The sequence below is a fragment of the Sinocyclocheilus rhinocerous genome, unplaced genomic scaffold, assembly GCF_001515625.1.
Source record: "Sinocyclocheilus rhinocerous isolate Xijiao unplaced genomic scaffold, SAMN03320098_v1.1 scaffold206, whole genome shotgun sequence".
NCBI lineage: Eukaryota > Metazoa > Chordata > Actinopteri > Cypriniformes > Cyprinidae > Sinocyclocheilus > Sinocyclocheilus rhinocerous.
In genome coordinates this window covers 217,150-232,971 of record NW_015647488.1, presented here as the reverse complement: position 1 = coordinate 232,971, position 15,822 = coordinate 217,150, and the positions used below count along the sequence as shown (strand labels likewise).

The following is a 15,822-nucleotide window of genomic DNA, read 5'->3' as shown; positions in this document are numbered from 1 at the left end:
GGAGTGATCCGCACAACTGATTTGGCACATGTTTTTTTTTTATGCCGGATGCCCTTCCTGCCGCAACCCAGCCCTGAAAGTGCACTAACTCGTGCAAACCCAGTGCTGGGACACACTCACTCACTCATTCACACACACACTCAAACATTTAAACTAATAAAAAAAAAAAACTTAAAATTAAATTAAATAATTTAATAAACTAATAAATTCTTATTAGTTTATTATTAATACCCCCCATATAAACTACTATTTAAAAGTTTGGGGTCTGTAAGCTTTTTTTTTTTTTTTTTAAGTAATTAATACTTTAATTCAGCAAGGATGCATTAAAGCAACATTAAAACCCAGTGCTGGGACACACTCACTCACTCATTCACACACACACTCAAACATTTAAACTAATAAAAAAAAAAAACTTAAAATTAAATTAAATAATTTAATAAACTAATAAATTCTTATTAGTTTATTATTAATACCCCCCATATAAACTACTATTTAAAAGTTTGGGGTCTGTAAGCTTTTTTTTTTTTTTTTTAAGTAATTAATACTTTAATTCAGCAAGGATGCATTAAATCGAGCAACAGTAAAGTCTAAAGCCTCTTTCTATTCATCAAAGAATCCTGAAAAAAAAATCGGTTTTCCACAAAAATATAAAGCAGATCAACTGTTTTCAACACTAATAATAAGAAATGTTTCTTGAGCACCAAATCAACATAGTAAATAAATGAAAAAATAAATGCAGCTTTGGTGAGCAAAAGCCCAAGACACTTCCGACAGCTTTTTCTAGAACTAAAGGGTTGAAAACACCAAGAAAACAACAGAGGAGGCCAAAAAAGATGTACCAAAGGCACTGACTGAACCATACCCAGAATGCAACAGGGCTGGATGATTTTCCACCCCGTTTGATTCTTGCCCTACCTTGGGGTATTAACCTTCCCTTGGCCGTATATGGTTCATTTATTTTTTTTACACATCTCCTTAAAGCGCAAAACAATCTTTTAAAATAAAAATAAATGATTTGTTTTTCCTCCTACAAAAAAAAAAAAAAAAAAAGATAAATCCCAGTTGTATAAATAGTTGTGCAAATGTATTACTTTTTTACATATAAAAATATTTTTCTAAAATAAGCAGTCAGAGGAGGCGAGTCTTCTCATCCATATTCTGCAATGCTGCTCTACAATAACAGATAATATAGAATAGATATATAATTATAGATATATAAAATGTTCTCTTAAACAGAGCATATTTTATATTTCATAGGCCTACCACACAAAGAATACCCTTGATGTGTCCTCAAAGCTGCATGAACTTGTGACTCACAGTGAAATTTAATTGAAATCAGAACAATTGTTTTTAAACAGCATTGTTCATAATGGCTCAGTGTTTTTCTAACATTGAGTCCTTTCACGCAGCTCTGAACAATATGTACTCATGTGCAAGTCCCGTGTGATTTAAAAATGATATCAACCACGTTCACCAGGGATGAGCCCACAAAGGGGATGATTTAGCTGATTGTCACCAAACCCTAATCCATTACAGCAGGCAATGCAGTAAACTGCTCTTAGATCAGCTCAAGTGGAGGATGTCCAGAGCACAACACCACACAGGATCGCTTAGTACCAGTGTCGCTGAGACGCTCCAGAGAGTCAAAAGTCAGAGTTGGGTTTTAATTAGATTACAACAGTCCCTGAGGAGTGAGTGGGGCTTACAAACCATCAGAATCACTCTGTACCACACTGCTGATTCAACCCATCTTTTCTCACAGTGTGCAAGTGGCATTCCTTGTCATAAAACCAATTAAACAAGGACAAACATCACACTGCACTTGGCAACCACAAGAATATGTTCTTGCAGACTTGTCTGTGCTGCCATATAGCTGTAGGTTTATGTTCCATGACACACACTTGTGTGTGTTTGTGTGCTACTGTCGCCGGTGTTGTGCCGAATTCTGCACCCCTGCCAGATGATGCACCCCCTCTTGAAATCGCTACCTGATTGCCTAATCCTAACCCCACCCCTAATCTTAACCCCTCCCCCACACCTAACCCTTAACCTACCAATACTAGGGGGTGCATAATCTGGCAGGGTGCAAATTTCGGCACTACACCGGTCCCAATTTATAAGTGCTTCAGTGCCAAGAATAACACACAGGCTATGGCATTCCTGGAAGAGAATGCAACCTGGTTTCAAAATCGGAATGAGTTGCTGGGACACAACACAGGACGGAAGCTTTGACAGGATATAAATATTATATAAACTATAATTATTACTATAAATATTACACTTTATTGCACTATACTTCACGCATATAGTTCAAGGGCATTCATATTTTAAGATTAAAATATATTTTTATTACATAAATATGTTTTTATCTTTTACATTCAGCATTGCACATTCTACAGTCAGATATTTAATACATACACACGAAAAACATGCATACTTTTTATTTGATCCCCTGAAATAATAAAGAGTTTTGTTGTGCGCTCGTGTAAGCACAAGCTGTCGACCTGTTCAGAAAAGTGCTTAAAATCATTACAACACGGTTTCATAAATAACCAAGTAATCTGACTTCATCTATAGTTAAATGCCTCCCTCTGCTTACAAATGAATCATTTTTGCACATGCGTTTATTCAGCTTCTGAAATCAGTAATTCAGTTTTCGAGACCAACAGGTTACGCTCAGAAGCTTGCTGCTCAGAAGAAGCACGAGAGAATCAGACACGAATCAGGCGAATAGTAACATCGCGCATCATGTGATTGTACTTACCTGTCTGTGATTCTGCCTGTGATAATCTCGAGCAACGCTTCGCGCAGTATCTCACGCGACAGTTCGAGCAGGCAAGTTAAGTACAGCTGGACTGATCTACTCTTGAGAGGGGTAGTTCGCACGACATGAATTACTACTGCAATTAATAATTAAATCTTCTTGAATGGAAAAAGAAATAATATGTATTTACAATAGAGTTTTATAAAATAGACGTTTATATCCTAAAATATTCATTACGGCTTTTTAACATCGTGTCACTCGGATTTCCACCCTCCCCTCTTTTTAATGTCCAAAGTGGTATGAACCAAGGATGCTTTCTCCTTTTTACTTTGAGCTCTGTATTATAAGGTTTGTATTCTGAGGAAGCAGTTTTCACATCCATATACCATTTATCCTTAACAATATTAACAAATGACCGGTGTCAATATGACGAGTCTGACCCCTGCAAGGAAAGGTGAGCTGACAGCTGAAGAGAGAGTGATGCTACAGGTAGCTGCTGCAGGTACTGGAAATCACTGTTCAGTTTTCTTCTGTGTGTGTGTGTGTGTGTTTCCTTAGAACCAGACTTTCTACTTTCTATAGATTATTTATATCAATTAGTCTATTAAATTGGTTGGATGTTTATTTATTCGTTCTCTTGTTTGTTTAGTTACAAGGCCTTTCTGATATTATGACCAGTTTTGGGTCAAGAAAGTTTGTTGTTGTTGTTTTTACGCTTTTATTCAGCAAAACACATTACATTGATCAAAAATGACATAGTAAACATATCTATTACAAAAGAGTTCTGCTTAAAATGAATACTTTTTTTTTTAAACTTTCTATAATCAGAAGAATCCTGCAAAAATAAATAAATAAAGTTTCCCCCAAAATATTAAGCAGCACAACTGTTTTCAACAATGATAATAATCAGAAATATTTCTTGAGCAGCAAATCAGCATATTAGAATGATTTCTGAAGGATCATATGACTCTGAAGACTGGAGTAATGACGCTGAAAATTCAGCTTTGCATCACAGGAATAAATTACATTTTAAAATACATTCAAATATAAAACAGTTATTTTCAATTGTAATAATATTTCACAATATTACTGTGTTTACAGTGTTTTTGATCAAATAAACGTATAGCCTTGCTGAGACTTCTTTCAAAAACATAAAAAAATATCCAGTGCCCATTTCACTTTATACAGACTTTGATATTAGATGTCAGATTTGTTTACGTAATTCACATCTATAAACTAACCAATTTAGTTCATCTTTGTTTGTCTCAGAACTGTATTTTACTGAAACCTTGCATAATTTGAAAAGGGTAGATGTCTTGAAAATACCTTCAGTATAATTTAAGTGTCTTTACACAAAGTGCAGTTGGGTATGTAGACCATCCAATAAAATGGTGGCTCATCATGAGTTGTCCATGATCCCTAATGTTTAGTTTGTAAACTCTAGACTGTGTTTTCTCAAAAGGTGATGTGCAAGAGGCCACCCAGCTCTTCGGCAATCCAAATGTGCGTGTTAACTGTCTGGATGAGGTAAGAACATAAAGTTGATAAATATGGATAGTAATTTACAGGCCATTTAAGCACCAGTTATGGCTCATTGGGGTTCACCAAGCTGGAACACAACAAAACATAAAACCAGACATAGGGCGGCTGGCCAAACACAACCCATACTTATTGTTACTTTTATTAATGTTTATGCTATTTTACTGCAGCCTGACTACATAGACACAGGCCTTACACTGTAAATAGTGGTATTATTTAGTTTTTTTTTTTGTTTGACGATCAGCCCTTATGTAAACAAGTGCTGGTGGGCTGGTGAGGTGATGGCATATGTTTCGCATTGTTATTCCGGCATATGGCGGAGACTCTAGAGTGGCGGATATGGTACTTAAAGAGGTGTGATAATGGAGACATGCCACTAGATGTAACCTACAGACTACTTGAGGTCCTTTTGGGGCCAGAATGATTGGAAACAGCAGTTAATAAGTGTATCCTACCTGTCAAAATCAGATGTGCTGCTTGTTCGCTGTGCCACCAACGCAGTTTTTCGACTTCATCCAAGGAGCAACAAAGATTATGACTCACCCAGCTCATGTCACTCTCAGCAAGTGCCAGTGTTTTGTCAGAATCTCCATACTGCAGACACATTTCTTGGATTTTCACAATTTGTGAGAGGATTGAACAAGGCTAAATGTCATTTGCTTTTGAGTCATGCAGATGAAAAGATTGGTGAAAGCCATTTCATGTCGTTTCAGTATGGCATGACCCCTCTCATGCATGCGGCCTATAAGGGCAAAGCAGACATGTGCAGACTGTTGCTGCAGCACGGAGCTGATGTCAACTGTAATGAGCATGAGTATGGTTATACTGCTCTCATGTTCGCTGGCCTCTCAGGTAAACTCATGTCAATAGTAATGCTACCAAGTTTCATTTCATCTAACGTTTAAAGGTACAAAAGCTTCACTGACGTGATGCCTTTTCAAAAATACAGTAATATTGTGAAATATTATTACAATTTAAAGTTTTTTCTATTTGAATATATTTTAAAATGTAATTTATTCCTGTGATCCAAGCTGAATTTTCTGCATCATTACTCCAGTCGTCAGTGTCATATGATCCTTCAGAAATCCTTCTAATATGCTGATTTGCTGCTCAAGAAACATTTCTTATTATCATCAATGACTACATTTACATGTGCACCAATAATGTGATTATTTCCAATCAGAGTAAGGAAATAATCACAGTAAGATGTTTACATGCCTGTTTATTCACATATTTTATGACGATTATGGTTTCTATGATTATGCGCTTAATCACATCAATTTAATTGAAGTATTGTGTTTACATGAAGAAAGTTTAATGTCATTATTGCCTAAATCCCATCATAATCAATGCTGAAAATGGTTGTTCTGCTTAACAATTTTGTGGAAACCGATACATTTTTTCAGGATTCTTTGATGAACAGGAAGTTCAAAAGAACAGCATTTATTTGAAAATATAAATATTTTGTAATGTTAATATTAGAAAGGTCTTTACTGTCACTTTTAATCCCACAGGTAATGCTGAAATTACAGAGATGATATTAGATGCTGGAGCAGAGACAGATCTGGTCAACTCCGTAGGACGAACTGCTGCTCAGATGGCTGCTTTTGTGGGTGAGTGATTCATATATATATGCACACTTACTACTTACTAATTAATAACTAACCTCTTTCTCTTTCTGCCCTGTGCAGGTCAGCATGACTGTGTGACAGTGATCAACAATTTCTTTTCTCGTGCGAGGCTGGAATATTACACAAGACCCGAGGGCTCAGAGGGAGAACCTAAACTACCCCCCAAACTAGCAGGACCCCTACACAAAATCATCATGACTACTAACCTCAATCCTGTCAAGGTAAGAACTGCCAAGTGTGTTTATATAACTCAGATTTCAAGCGGCAGTAAAGCACCATGCTCACACAAACCAAACAATGTTAGTGAAACACAGCAACCTATGGTTTTATAACACTGACCCATAAGAATACCAAACAAGGTCACATGACTGGAGGAACACCCCTCCTGCTTTTATTCCATCTAAATATATCCTCGTGATATTACAGAGCAACAACATGGCCTGCATTTCAACACAGGCTTGGAATTCTGTATATCTGTTATACCTACAGCTCTGATAAACAACCTTCATTGCATAATATATGAAAAATGGAATGACACTTGCATGTGACATTGCAATGAAATGCATAAATAACACCGCCCAGCATCATATTTGCTGAATGAAATCCAGTACTTGTTTGTTACTGATTTTGGGGGACTGATTCCAAAAATAGTGCCTTCTGTAAGGTGAAGAAGTTGTATTATCCCTTAATTGGCATTATTTCTATCTTTCTCTGAGCCAGATTACTATTATCGGTTTAATTGTCAACAGATTGTCACATGTATGAATGATTCTGAAGACATTACCTATACGCAAATGTAACTTATGTACATATATTAAATTTCCATATGAAATATATTGTCATGTGAAGTAAAAACATAATGCATAATAATAATTAAACATAATAATACATCATAAATAATAAAAATAATCATATGGGTATTATTAACATATGCAGATTTTACTATGGTGATTTTATTTGTGTTATAAACTTAAATCTTCATATACCCAGAGAATGTATTATGTGAAAATGATATATTGCCTAATAGCTAAACTATTTATATAGGGAAATATATGTCATATATTACATTTCTGTATGATTATTGTATGCCTATTCCTGATTTCAAAGTTAGAATTATGGCCAGTGACAGAAGAAAATGCAAGCAAGACCCAAATGTTTTCTACTTCATCTGTGGATTTTGCTATATCCAAAAAGCAACAGAAAATTAGTTTTGTGATTTTTAAAAAATAAAATTATGTAAAGTTCTTTGACAGAGTATATCTTTGACATTTGACTGCTTTTGTTCTGCATTCTGATAAGTGCAGTAAAGCTGATACCTACTGTATATAATTTGAAAAATATTTTTTGTGAAAACTGTATGTGGAGTGATTTTTATTGATATGTTTGAATTCAGCATCATCAAAATAGGTAATATTAGGCCTTTTTCTAATAATCAGAAATTGTATTTTCAAGATCCAGGCATCTGAGTGTCAAATCAAAGGTTTGTGTTAGTAATTTAATACACAGTTGCTCTAGTATAGACTTGAGTGTGTGCTTTGTGGCAGATCTCAGATGGCATCTGTGTAAGCTATCTCAGCTGACTCCCATCCAGTGATTTCTGATGAGTAAGGTGTCTCAATCCCACACTCAGCAGGGATCAGTTAACAGAATAATGTAGCGTGAGAGCATGTTTCCTCCATGAAACTTGCATTGTAAGTAAGGCTAGTGTCTCTGCTATATTCACTTCTCATATTTTGAGGCCCATTTTTCCATCATGCTTTTTCAGATGGTGATGCTGGTGAAGGAGGACCCCTTATTGGTGGATGTGGTGGCGCTGAAGAAGTGCTACCGTGTGATGGATCTGCTCTGCGAGCAGTGTGTGAAACAGCAGGACATGAATGAGGTTCTGGCCATGAAGATGCACTACATCAGCTGCGTGCTGCAGAAGTGTCTGGCCTTTCTGAAGGAACGTGATGACAACCTGGATGCCCTTTTGAAGAGGTGGCTTCATCTTTACGGTCCTTTCATCTTAGAGAGTCTTGCAAATGGAGTCACAAAAACATATATTTTTATTTTGCCCAAGCCTTCTGAAAGGAAGAGATGGTGATGGCTTCCCTCAATACCAGGAGAAATTCATCCGTGATTGTATCCAGAAGTTTCCCTATTGTGAGGCAAACCTGCTGCAACAGTTGGTCCGAATTATAGCACCCGTGGAAATTGTCAGTACACTTTTCGAACATATAAAAATGGACACCTTTTTAAGTTTAAGGGGTCATATAATGTGGAATCACTTATTAAATAATAGTAATAATAAAAAGATTTATAATATTGTAAATAATATAATATAAAATAATAATATATCATCATATAGAATATTTTAATATTTAATTAATATATTTTTTATCAGCAAGGATGCATAAATTGATCAAATGTGACAGTAAAGACATTCTATTCTGTTGGACTTTCTATTCATCAAAGAAAAATGTATCACGGTTTCTACAAAAATATTAAGCTATTTTTAAGAATAAAAGATGTTTCTTGAGCAGCAAATCAGCATCTTAGAATGATTTCTGAAGGATCATGTGACACTGAAGACTGGAGTAATGATGCTGAAAAGCAGTTTTTAGCTTTGCATCACAGAAATAAATTACATTTGACAAAATATTCAAATCAAAAACAGTTATTTTAAACTGTAATAATACTTCATCATCATGAGTTGTCCATGATCCCTAATGTTTAGTTTGTAAACTCTAGACTGTGTTTTCTCAAAAGGTGATGTGCAAGAGGCCACCCAGCTGCTCAGTAATCCAAATGTGCGTGTTAACTGTCTGGATGAGGTAAGAACATAAAGTTGATAAATATGGATAGTAATTTACAGGCCATTTAAGCACCAGTTATGGCTCATTGGGGTTCACCAAGCTGGAACACAACAAAACATAAAACCAGACATAGGGCGGCTGGCCAAACACAACCCATACTTATTGTTACTTTTATTAATGTTTATGCTATTTTACTGCAGCCTGACTACATAGACACAGGCCTTACACTGTAAATAGTGGTATTATTTAGTTTTTTTTTTTGTTTGACGATCAGCCCTTATGTAAACAAGTGCTGGTGGGCTGGTGAGGTGATGGCATATGTTTCGCATTGTTATTCCGGCATATGGCGGAGACTCTAGAGTGGCGGATATGGTACTTAAAGAGGTGTGATAATGGAGACATGCCACTAGATGTAACCTACAGACTACTTGAGGTCCTTTTGGGGCCAGAATGATTAGAAACAGCAGGTGATAAGTGTATCCCACCTGTCAAAATCAGATGTGCAGCTTGTTCGCTGTGCCACCAACGCAGTTTTTCGACTTCATCCAAGGAGCAACAAAGATTATGACTCACCCAGCTCATGTCACTCTCAGCAAGTGCCAGTGTTTTGTCAGAATCTCCATACTGCAGACACATTTCTTGGATTTTCACAATTTGTGAGAGGATTGAACAAGGCTAAATGTCATTTGCTTTTGAGTCATGCAGATGAAAAGATTGGTGAAAGCCATTTCATGTCGTTTCAGTATGGCATGACCCCTCTCATGCATGCGGCCTATAAGGGCAAAGCAGACATGTGCAGACTGTTGCTGCAGCACGGAGCTGATGTCAACTGTAATGAGCATGAGTATGGTTATACTGCTCTCATGTTCGCTGGCCTCTCAGGTAAACTCATGTCAATAGTAATGCTACCAAGTTTCATTTCATCTAACGTTTAAAGGTACAAAAGCTTCACTGACGTGATGCCTTTTCAAAAATACAGTAATATTGTGAAATATTATTACAATTTAAAGTTTTTTCTATTTGAATATATTTTAAAATGTAATTTATTCCTGTGATGCAAAGCTGAATTTTCTGCATCATTACTCCAGTCGTCAGTGTCATATGATCCTTCAGAAATCCTTCTAATATGCTGATTTGCTGCTCAAGAAACATTTCTTATTATCATCAATGACTACATTTACATGTGCACCAATAATGTGATTATTTCCAATCAGAGTAAGGAAATAATCACAGTAAGATGTTTACATGCCTGTTTATTCACATATTTTATGACGATTATGGTTTCTATGATTATGCGCTTAATCACATCAATTTAATTGAAGTATTGTGTTTACATGAAGAAAGTTTAATGTCATTATTGCCTAAATCCCATCATAATCAATGCTGAAAATGGTTGTTCTGCTTAACAATTTTGTGGAAACCGATAAATTTTTTCAGGATTCTTTGATGAACAGGAAGTTCAAAAGAACAGCATTTATTTGAAAATATAAATATTTTGTAATGTTAATATTAGAAAGGTCTTTACTGTCACTTTTAATCCCACAGGTAATGCTGAAATTACAGAGATGATATTAGATGCTGGAGCAGAGACAGATCTGGTCAACTCCGTAGGACGAACTGCTGCTCAGATGGCTGCTTTTGTGGGTGAGTGATTCATATATATATGCACACTTACTACTTACTAATTAATAACTAACCTCTTTCTCTTTCTGCCCTGTGCAGGTCAGCATGACTGTGTGACAGTGATCAACAATTTCTTTTCTCGTGCGAGGCTGGAATATTACACAAGACCCGAGGGCTCAGAGGGAGAACCTAAACTACCCCCCAAACTAGCAGGACCCCTACACAAAATCATCATGACTACTAACCTCAATCCTGTCAAGGTAAGAACTGCCAAGTGTGTTTATATAACTCAGATTTCAAGCGGCAGTAAAGCACCATGCTCACACAAACCAAACAATGTTAGTGAAACACAGCAACCTATGGTTTTATAACACTGACCCATAAGAATACCAAACAAGGTCACATGACTGGAGGAACACCCCTCCTGCTTTTATTCCATCTAAATATATCCTCGTGATATTACAGAGCAACAACATGGCCTGCATTTCAACACAGGCTTGGAATTCTGTATATCTGTTATACCTACAGCTCTGATAAACAACCTTCATTGCATAATATATGAAAAATGGAATGACACTTGCATGTGACATTGCAATGAAATGCATAAATAACACCGCCCAGCATCATATTTGCTGAATGAAATCCAGTACTTGTTTGTTACTGATTTTGGGGGACTGATTCCAAAAATAGTGCCTTCTGTAAGGTGAAGAAGTTGTATTATCCCTTAATTGGCATTATTTCTATCTTTCTCTGAGCCAGATTACTATTATCGGTTTAATTGTCAACAGATTGTCACATGTATGAATGATTCTGAAGACATTACCTATACGCAAATGTAACTTATGTACATATATTAAATTTCCATATGAAATATATTGTCATGTGAAGTAAAAACATAATGCATAATAATAATTAAACATAATAATACATCATAAATAATAAAAATAATCATATGGGTATTATTAACATATGCAGATTTTACTATGGTGATTTTATTTGTGTTATAAACTTAAATCTTCATATACCCAGAGAATGTATTATGTGAAAATGATATATTGCCTAATAGCTAAACTATTTATATAGGGAAATATATGTCATATATTACATTTCTGTATGATTATTGTATGCCTATTCCTGATTTCAAAGTTAGAATTATGGCCAGTGACAGAAGAAAATGCAAGCAAGACCCAAATGTTTTCTACTTCATCTGTGGATTTTGCTATATCCAAAAAGCAACAGAAAATTAGTTTTGTGATTTTTAAAAAATAAAATTATGTAAAGTTCTTTGACAGAGTATATCTTTGACATTTGACTGCTTTTGTTCTGCATTCTGATAAGTGCAGTAAAGCTGATACCTACTGTATATAATTTGAAAAATATTTTTTGTGAAAACTGTATGTGGAGTGATTTTTATTGATATGTTTGAATTCAGCATCATCAAAATAGGTAATATTAGGACTTTTTCTAATAATCAGAAATTGTATTTTCAAGATCCAGGCATCTGAGTGTCAAATCAAAGGTTTGTGTTAGTAATTTAATACACAGTTGCTCTAGTATAGACTTGAGTGTGTGCTTTGTGGCAGATCTCAGATGGCATCTGTGTAAGCTATCTCAGCTGACTCCCATCCAGTGATTTCTGATGAGTAAGGTGTCTCAATCCCACACTCAGCAGGGATCAGTTAACAGAATAATGTAGCGTGAGAGCATGTTTCCTCCATGAAACTTGCATTGTAAGTAAGGCTAGTGTCTCTGCTATATTCACTTCTCATATTTTGAGGCCCATTTTTCCATCATGCTTTTTCAGATGGTGATGCTGGTGAAGGAGGACCCCTTATTGGTGGATGTGGTGGCGCTGAAGAAGTGCTACCGTGTGATGGATCTGCTCTGCGAGCAGTGTGTGAAACAGCAGGACATGAATGAGGTTCTGGCCATGAAGATGCACTACATCAGCTGCGTGCTGCAGAAGTGTCTGGCCTTTCTGAAGGAACGTGATGACAACCTGGACGCCCTTTTGAAGAGGTGGCTTCATCTTTACGGTCCTTTCATCTTAGAGAGTCTTGCAAATGGAGTCACAAAAACATATATTTTTATTTTGCCCAAGCCTTCTGAAAGGAAGAGATGGTGATGGCTTCCCTCAATACCAGGAGAAATTCATCCGTGATTGTATCCAGAAGTTTCCCTATTGTGAGGCAAACCTGCTGCAACAGTTGGTCCGAATTATAGCACCCGTGGAAATTGTCAGTACACTTTTCGAACATATAAAAATGGACACCTTTTTAAGTTTAAGGGGTCATATAATGTGGAATCACTTATTAAATAATAGTAATAATAAAAAGATTTATAATATTGTAAATAATATAATATAAAATAATAATATATCATCATATAGAATATTTTAATATTTAATTAATATATTTTTTATCAGCAAGGATGCATAAATTGATCAAATGTGACAGTAAAGACATTCTATTCTGTTGGACTTTCTATTCATCAAAGAAAAATGTATCACGGTTTCTACAAAAATATTAAGCTATTTTTAAGAATAAAAGATGTTTCTTGAGCAGCAAATCAGCATCTTAGAATGATTTCTGAAGGATCATGTGACACTGAAGACTGGAGTAATGATGCTGAAAAGCAGTTTTTAGCTTTGCATCACAGAAATAAATTACATTTGACAAAATATTCAAATCAAAAACAGTTATTTTAAACTGTAATAATACTTCACAATATTATTTTGTTTTACTAATTTTTGTCCATGTAAATAAAACACTAAACCAAACTTTTGAATGGTAGTGAAGATGTTCAGAACTTGCTGACTGATGGCAAATTATAAAAATGTGTCAACATTTTGTTTCACAACCTCACTCTTGTTTCCAGGGGAACGTCCCCACAGCCTTCTCGGTTCTGACCCAGGCATTGACGGGCCAGATGGTGCTTATGGACACGGAGTACTGTGCTACATGTGGAGAGAGGGGTGCTGACAAGAAGTGCTCCTTCTGTAAAATGGTATGTGCTTCCTCTTTCCTTAAGTAATCATGACTTGCCATCAACATTTATTCAATTAATATTGACGTTTTTGATCATTTTGTAGCCAAACTTACAAATGTTGTTAATATGATTTATTTTACAGTTAATCACACATAATGACAATCTGCAAAGTATACTAATGATCTGAATTTGCTATTTAGCATGTGGTTTCTCTTCAGGCATATAACTTTCCACATCCTGAACCTACAGCCTTTTAATTAAGAAGCCCAGATCATTGACCATTTGGCTATACCAACCTAATCCAATTTTTCTTTTGATGTCAGAAATGCAACAAAATTACAATTAAAAGATATCTATAGCTTCAAAAGTGAATTTAAAGTGCACTGCTGAGTTACATTATACAAGGATTATTGTTTTGTATTCTTAAGTAAGCTCTCTTCTCATTATGTTGGAGTTTCTCATGTTGCTGAAACACTGTTTTCCCATAATGCTCACATCTCTTTGCAGGTGGTCTACTGTGGGAAGACGTGTCAGAGGCTGCACTGGTTCACCCATAAGAGGCAGTGCAAAACCCCTGTGCCACAGAGAGATGCTCAATTCAACCGCCAACCCAAACTGAGAGAACTCTCTAGCAATGGTAAAGTGTTAGCATATTAGCACGTCATTGGTTAGTTACGAAATGCTTGATTTGCTTGAGTTAGATCTTACTGGATCTTATCAGTGCATTTGGTCATGACATTGAAGGACTAAGGATTGATGATAAAACAAGGGTCTTTACTATGGAAGCTTTGTTCTTGTCATTTTATGTTACATTATAAGAGTTTCAGAAGTGAAGTATGAAGCTTATTTCATTTGTGTTTTCTGTTTCCTCTCAGCTGATGACAGTGATGTAGTGAATGCCGCCAGCTCCATGCTGGCTCTTTGTCTGGGGTTGTCAGAGTGTGCACTTCAGCACAGTCCTTCTGATGACTACTGTGAAACCTCCGAGGCCTGTGAAGATCCTCCTCGTGCTGGAAAGGACTGAGAAACAGAAAAATTTTGGCAGTCTTTTCTTTGTACAGGTGAATTCCACCGGGCATCCAGGTCAGCCGCAGCGTGCTGTGCTATGCTGTGATTGGTGCTCTGCATTTTATAGGAAACCGTAAACCATGATACAGAAGTGTTGGATTGTATTATTCTAACCTGTGTAAGTACCACACAGAAGACAGGATATGTAGAGCACATGACAAACTTCTAACCAAAGGACATCCTATTTTGACTGTGGGTAACTGTTTGATACTCCAGGGACATAAAGAAAAACTTTGAGAATTTTCTCTACCACTTTAAAGGAATCATTCACCCCAAAAATGAAAATTTGCTGAAAATGTACTCACCCTCAGGCCATTTGTGATGTAGATTTTGTTTCTTCATGTGAACCGATTTAGAGAAATTTATCATTACATCACTTGCTCACCAATGGATCCTCTGCAGTGAATGGGTGCCGTCAGAATGAGAGTCCAGACAGCTATAGGCGGAGTTTCACATTTTTGCCTGGGGGGCACATACCGGCAGACCACGATCTCTGATTTTTTTTTTTGCATACCATATATACCATTTTCTGCAATCTTTAGTTGTGGGTTTATATATAAAAATAAAAAAAACGATGAATATCCATTTTGTTTATTTAGCATATCTCTGCTGAAAAAAGCAAGAATCGAACGAGAAGAGAGTCTACTCACGTGATACTTTGAGATTCAAGAGTCACGAGAGAATAGAGCTTATTTTTAAAAACATTAATTAAAAATGATTTAGCCCTAACTTACTCATTCTACACAGTAAAATAATAGAATAAAACAAATAAAATGAGAAAATGTGAAAATATTTTTTACTCATAGCTCTGGCAAAATCAATTGGCTCTGGTCAAGGGAGGCAGTGCCATAATTCATATGACTCCAGTCCATCAATTAACATCTTGTGAAGTGAAAAGCTGCGTGTTTGTAAAAATTCCATCAAGACTTTTTTAACTTCAAATCGTTGTTTCCGGGTTAAAATACGAGTCCTCTATCCATAATATTGCTTTCTCCAGTGAAAAAGTCTTCTCATCTGAATCAGGAGAGAAATATGTACTGATCAAGTACCGTTTACAAGTAAAAACAGTACAAAAGAGTACTAAACAAATATGTTGGTGGATTTTTGTGTAAAAGGACAACAGGGGATGAATTTATTTCACTGGAGAAAGTGTTATTATAGATTATAGATTTAGAGGTGACGTTATACAGGTGCATCTCAATAAATTAGAATGTCGTGAAAAAGTTCATTTATTTCAGTAATTCAACTCAAATTGTGAAACTCGTGTATTAAATAAATTCAATGCACACAGACTGAAGTAGTTTAAGTCTTTGGTTCTTTTAATTGTGATGATTTTGGCTCACATTTAACAAAAACCCACCAATTCACTATCTCAACAAATTAGAATACTTCAAAAGACCAATAAAAAAAA

General features: G+C 35.8%; 2 protein-coding genes across 2 annotated transcripts in view; one reads left to right on the top strand and one right to left on the bottom strand.

Annotated features, from left to right (window-relative positions):
* Positions 1-2,854, bottom strand: part of LOC107709265 (basic leucine zipper and W2 domain-containing protein 2-like) — a 17,845-nt gene extending 14,991 nt beyond the window's left edge. Inside the window, exon 1 of the mRNA XM_016513705.1 lies at positions 2,765-2,854. The gene's annotated coding sequence lies outside the window, so the exon portion shown is untranslated. The remainder of the gene's footprint in view (positions 1-2,764) is intronic.
* Positions 2,855-3,106: 252 nt separating this feature from the next.
* Positions 3,107-14,718, top strand: LOC107709263 (ankyrin repeat and MYND domain-containing protein 2-like). The gene is made up of 10 exons (XM_016513703.1): positions 3,107-3,266; positions 8,686-8,750; positions 9,476-9,614; positions 10,278-10,376; positions 10,455-10,615; positions 12,160-12,374; positions 12,457-12,592; positions 13,233-13,361; positions 13,851-13,980; positions 14,219-14,718. Exons 1-10 carry the CDS (start codon positions 3,176-3,178, stop codon positions 14,365-14,367), a joined length of 1,314 nt encoding a protein of 437 aa, XP_016369189.1. The 5' UTR covers positions 3,107-3,175; the 3' UTR covers positions 14,368-14,718.
* Positions 14,719-15,822: the final 1,104 nt, after the last annotated feature.

Excerpts from the sequence above, each read along its gene's own strand:
- LOC107709263 (XM_016513703.1), top strand. The coding sequence starts at position 3,176 with ATGACCGGTGTCAATATGACGAGTCTGACCCCTGCAAGGAAAGGTGAG. Across the intron at positions 12,375-12,456 it reads CTGGACGCCCTTTTGAAGAG|CCTTCTGAAAGGAAGAGATG; the intron begins GTGGCTTCATCT and ends ATTTTGCCCAAG. Across the intron at positions 13,981-14,218 it reads GAGAGAACTCTCTAGCAATG|CTGATGACAGTGATGTAGTG; the intron begins GTAAAGTGTTAG and ends GTTTCCTCTCAG.